The sequence below is a fragment of the Agrilus planipennis genome, unplaced genomic scaffold (assembly GCF_000699045.2).
Source record: "Agrilus planipennis isolate EAB-ADULT unplaced genomic scaffold, Apla_2.0 scaffold5, whole genome shotgun sequence".
In the NCBI taxonomy this organism is placed as follows: domain Eukaryota; kingdom Metazoa; phylum Arthropoda; class Insecta; order Coleoptera; family Buprestidae; genus Agrilus; species Agrilus planipennis.
This window is the reverse complement of record NW_020442468.1, coordinates 3,004,254-3,010,264: the sequence shown is the minus strand read 5'-3', so window position 1 is coordinate 3,010,264 and position 6,011 is coordinate 3,004,254. Positions and strand designations below refer to the sequence as shown.

At 33.8% G+C, this 6,011-nt stretch overlaps 1 protein-coding gene across 1 annotated transcript in view; it reads left to right on the top strand.

Annotated features, from left to right (window-relative positions):
• The first annotated feature begins 1,080 nt into the window (after positions 1-1,080).
• LOC108736559 (TD and POZ domain-containing protein 5) overlaps positions 1,081-6,011 on the top strand; it is a 24,308-nt gene continuing 19,377 nt past the window's right edge. The window contains exon 1 of the mRNA XM_025981266.1: positions 1,081-1,450. Coding sequence (XP_025837051.1) covers positions 1,446-1,450 — 5 coding nt within the window. The 5' untranslated portion in view covers positions 1,081-1,445. The remainder of the gene's footprint in view (positions 1,451-6,011) is intronic.

Genomic DNA, 6,011 nt, shown 5'->3' with positions numbered 1-6,011 from the left:
ACAAAAATTTTAAACTACAGCTACCAGATTTAGTAGCATTTGCGTAACAGTACCAACTGGGGATGTAGTTTTTTAATGCCCGACATACCGGAAACTTCCCCTTCGTCCAGTTAGATGTAAGCACAGGTAATAATATTCGCAATGTGACATTGACATGCGGATGTATGCATGTCTTTGACATTTTTTTCGTTAATTTTCTGTACACTGCTTAGGAATCCCCAAAAATATAGATATAAATCTTTTTAGTTTACTCTTTACTTTCGACTTCAGAAATTTTGCTTCGCTTTGTGATATTCACCGTTACCTTTTTACTTTAAAGTAAAGAGGTACTTCACGCACCCACAGTTGCGCCGCGTGGGCGATAGCCCATTTAGCCCATACATAAGTGCTCCACTATTTGGTAAAGTATCCAACAAGGACCTTCAGTTCACGTATCTATCAAAATCGCATTATACTGATTATAAGTACCAATAACAATGATTGTTGAATTTGAAAGGATTGGACGCTACATGCGCAAAACAAATTTATGCATTGCGATTATAGCGACGCAATTTTCAAATGGAAAACAAACGCATTAATTTTCTTTATAAGCGCAAAGTTGTACACAATGGATTTTTCCATCAAACAAACACACAAAACTTATTCGTATCATTATTATTATCTAATGCGTATCTAATGCGTACAAACATATGGTTGATCTTGAACGGTTCCACCGCGTCTATCAAAGTGTCGCCAACAAACATATAAATTAATTATTGCGAAACTGCGAGAACGTCGGTGTGTCCGTCAGTTCCAAGAACCCGAATGATTAAAACAATAATTACGTCAATGGCTCATTAAAACTAGCGCGGAATCCCTTTTACTTGTGTTTAACAACGGTGTTGTCAAACGTTATCAATTTTAGCTTTCATCAAATAGCAATGAACCAACAAGACAATCATTTCTGGTTTCAATTCTTTTATCGCTCGGACTAAATCATTAATTCTACGTCACCATCTGCGTGCGTGTTTTTATGATATCGTAATATTATTATCTTTTGTACAATGAGGAAATTTAAAACAGCAGATACTTTTACTTCGACTTAAGTCAACTTTTGTGACTCGCCGATCATTGGACGACATGCAAAAGGTTACGACTTGGCATTGTCGACGCGATTTAATGTTGTTTATGCATCACTTATAAAATAAAGGATGGACTACAACTACATTATCTGTGGACTACATTTCGTTTGTGTCTCAGCAGACTGATCGTCACAGAGTCAGCAGTAACAAGGCAGCAGTTTTGTTGCAGTCGGTTGTTCCGTACGGCGACGCGAGCTAGTCAAGTGACTTAAGTCAGTTTCGGGTACCTGGTGTTTATCCAGTCGTCGAATTATTGCTCCAGAAGCAACGAAAACCAAATAGACTTGTTCACCTGGAAAAATATTCTGACAAAAGGAGACTGGTATGAGGTGAGTGTCTTCTTTGTTATTATTTTCTCATACTATATCGCATTATTGTTTTTGTCTCAATGCCAACGTGCTTCCCACACTGAACAATGTAAAGTTTTTGATGGTTAAATCGCGAAATGAGTAAATTTATTGTTCATTGCATGGAACTTGTTGCACTTACATATGTATGACGAATGTAGAACACCAATGTGTCGATTAGTTATACATGAAAGTCCTAAGTCATCAAAATGTTTTGCATTTATTCACAAGTCCAGTTTTTTCCAGTCCGTTAAGCCTAACGAAGCTAAAACTTTCGGATATGGCCGAAGTAGTACAATGATCGATTTTGGAGACTTGAATTCAAATTGAAAATATTTTAGATACATTTATGGGTCCTATACAATTCGTAAAATGAACAATTACGTTCGGATATACTTAAAATAGTTATAATGCAACAAATTAAAGTAAATATAGGTTTGTTTTGACAAGGCTACAATTAAAATGGTGACTAGTTATATAATTTATCAGTTGAAAACAATTCATGTTTATATCCTCCTCTTAATGTGCAGGCAATTTTGCTCACACTGCGATCTTGCTCTTTATTAACTTGCAGATTTTTTAATTATTAATTTCTGCATTTGCAAACAAATGGTTACGCTTACAATTGAACAGACCTGTTGTAGTATATTTATCAAAGTCAAGCAGACTTTGATCTCGTAGATATAATTAATAGTAATTGTTACCCTTATGCACACAATTACATTTGAGTGTTAGTATGTGCCTACATATGTATAAAAAAAAAACTGCAAGTACCATTTTATCCACCAATAGAAGTGAGTGATTGGCCACATTATGAATGGTCGAGGTTATAGCGATTAAAACCAATGTAAAATAAAACTGTGTTATGTAACGAGCAACATTGGTCATAAAAAGTGATGCAAACAGTACAATTTATGCAAATATAATAATATATTGTCAGTACTGTAACAAACTAACAAGACCCTTAATTGTACTAACTTCTTTTTAATAATTTTTAATATCTAAATATGCTATCGTAGAATCACTCGATTCTACGTACATCTTTATCCACTTTTTGTCTTTTGTAGAGCCCAAAATAGTAGATTAAAAGGTCGAAAATTTACGAGCGCTTTTTTATTTTCAGTATTTTCGCTGATGTTTGCCTCATGGCAGTTGAACGGTCATTATTTCATAAAGCACTCAAATACTGTAGGCACCATTCGAGTCTACGTACATTTTTACATACTTTTCGACTTTTGTAGAACCCAAAATAATAGATTAAAAGGTCGAAAATTTACGAGCGCTTTTTTATTTTTAGTATTTTTGCTGATGTTTGCCTCATGGCAGTTGAACGGTTATTATTTCATAACGCACTCAAATACTGTTGACACCACTCGATTCTACGTACATTTTTACATACTTTTCGACTTTTGTAGAGTCCAAAATGATAGATTAACAGGTCGAAAATTTACGAGCGGTTTTTTATTTTCAATATTTTCGCTGATGTTTGCCTCATGGAAGTTGAACGGTCATTATTTCATAACGCACTCAAATAATGTTGGTACCACTCTATTCTACGTACATTTTTACATACTTTTCGACTTTTGTAGAGCCCAAAATGATAGATTAACAGGTCGAAAATTTACGAGCGGTTTTTTATTTTCAGTATTTTCGCTGATGTTTGCCTCATGGAAGTTGAACGGTCATTATTTCATAACGCACTCAAATAATGTTGTACCACTCTATTCTACGAACATTTTTACATACTTTTCGACTTTTGTAGAGCCCAAAATGATAGATTAACAGGTCGAAACTTTACGAGCGGTTTTTTATTTTCAGTATTTTCGCTGATGTTTGCCTCATGGCAGTTGAACGGTCATTATTTCATAACGCACTCAAATAATGTTGGTACCACTCGATTCTACGTACATTTTTACATGCTTTTCGACTTTTGTAGAGTCCAAAATGATAGATTAACAGGTCGAAAATTTACGAGCGCTTTTTTATATTCAGTATTTTCGCTGATGTTTGCCTCATGGCAGTTGAACGGTCATTATTTCATAACTCACTCAAATAATGTTGGTACCACTCGATTCTAGGTACATTTTTACATACTTTTCGACTTTTGTAGAGTCCAAAATGATAGATTAACAGGTCGAAAATTTACGAGCGCTTTTTCATTTTCAGTATTTTCGCTGATGTTTGCCTCATGGCAGTTGAACGGTCATTATTTCATAACGCACTCAAATAATGTTGGTACCACTCGATTCTACGTACATTTTTACATACTTTTCGACTTTTGTAGAGTCCAACAACAGGTCGAAAATTTACTAGCGCTTTTTTAGAATTCGGTACATCTGCTAATCCTTTTTGAAACTGCTAAATAAAACGTCTGATCAATAAAATTTAATGTTACATCAATAGTGGGAGACGCTGCATAAATAATTAATTTTTTTTCTTATTTTGGGAAATGTAGATGCTGTTAGTATTACGTTTCCTGTTTAATTTTGTAATAGGGGTTATACGATCCAACAAATCTATTTCAGAAATCTTGTTTACGAGAACAGCGCTAAGAAAAGAAAATCATTAGTATAACGAAAATAAAAAATTAATTAAAAACACGTCGAGAATTATACAATCGTTGCTAAGTACATACATATATATACATACTTAAATATTCAAAATAAATGCTGTCAAATCCAGTTTTACAATTTAGGTTTATTTGCTACGGATTTTAGTCTGCGTCATGATTAATTAATTAAAAAAACGAAAACTTGGGCAAGGTAGCGGTTAAAAAAGAATCAGGCTAATGATGTATCAGCGATATTAAAGAATAGTAAATTTTTTATTTAAAATAGTGCTATATTTATCTATGCATGTAAAATATATTGTTGGAATATTGCCTTCCAAGACATTGTGGGTTCATTTCGCATTGTAAGTAATTAATATGAAATGGAAACGTTGCTGAATTTACATTCTATCTTTTTACAATACTAATTAAGACGTCGCGTTTTGAGTGAATTAAAAGTAAAAGCTATTTTCACTAGCGGTGAAAGACAGGAAAAGTATCAGTCTCCACAACTGCGTCATGGATTTTTAACGAGTTGATTTCCGGTATAAATAATAATACAAAATGAATATGTGCGTATTTATTTCAAGGTAAAGCACCCAGAATGTCATTATTTAGCGGTCTACTTTCTTTTTCGTTCTTTACGTTATGTTGTACAATAACTTTCACTGCGCCTATTGATATACAAAAAGTCTAGACAATTCCGTACGCATTTTACTTTTGGTGCAATGTTTTTGGCGTTTGTCAGTTATAAACCAGCTATAGTTGGGGCGATCAAAATTGGCAAAGTCCACAATAAATAATTTGTGACAAGGGACGTATCTTCTTTCTTGTTTCTACTTGGGATTGCAGTCATTTGCTGCATTTTGAACACGCTTTTGTTAGGTTAGGAAATGTTTCATGAGTAGTCCAGACAATATGAAAAAAACTAACCTAATAAAAGTAAGTGGTACAGCCCTTAGGTTCCCAACTTACGCACTTCAAAAATTGAATCGATGAAGCTTTCAAGTAATGTAACTCCATATTTAAAAATAAAATAAAACACATTTGGAGTTTACAAATAATTTATTATAACCACTATAATTATTTCGACACACTGCTCCTGAGAAGAGATTTCGCATGTCTCACCTTTCTCTCCCTAATCACTATCCACCCATTCCGACAATTCCTAAAAGGAGGTATAAGAAAACCTTCCGTTCTGTTCTCTGGCATTGCACCAGAGTGTAGGTTGATGGGACCATTAGCTGGTCAAAGACAGTAAAGTTTGAGTTAAAATGTAACGGAGCATGCAAGGAAGTTCATGGTGGTCTGTATTTCGATATTCTTTCAAAACTGCCAGACTGGCATTGTTAAATACTGACCACCATGAACTTCTTTGTTCGATTTGGTTACCTATCGTGCATGGTGAGCTACGTAAATACATATCCATCAACGTAAATGGACCTTATTGAACATATTGAATTCCACCAAATGTAGCATTGTACTACAGATGGCGTTCACCACCTCGTTCGTAGTACTTCGTAACGTAACGTGACGCGTAACGTAACAAAGATTCTAAACATTATGATAAAATAATTCACTCATTCTTATTATAAATTGTTATGTGTCCTATTTCCTCGGTTATGAAATAATGAAATTGACTCTGTAAATATTGTTTTATAGCATCGATTGGTCGTAAAAATTATTGACCCAGAGTGTCCACATTGCATAACAATAAGATTCTAGTTTCTTATTCTACTCGAAACACAATTGAAGGTTACAAAATTACAAAGCGGAGTTTTTAAAGTTTTTCAAGGCGTTAGTTTTAGAATTTTAATTGAGAGATCTCGATTTAATTTTGACCTTTATTATACATGCGTATATGTAATACGGTAATAGTATTTGACAAAACAAATTTGTCGAGCAAAAAAGCCAAGGATGGAGCAACAAAGTGACGCCATTTTTAATTTGGCTTAAACTTAATATAAATTAAACTTAAAATAATTTTAATCACGT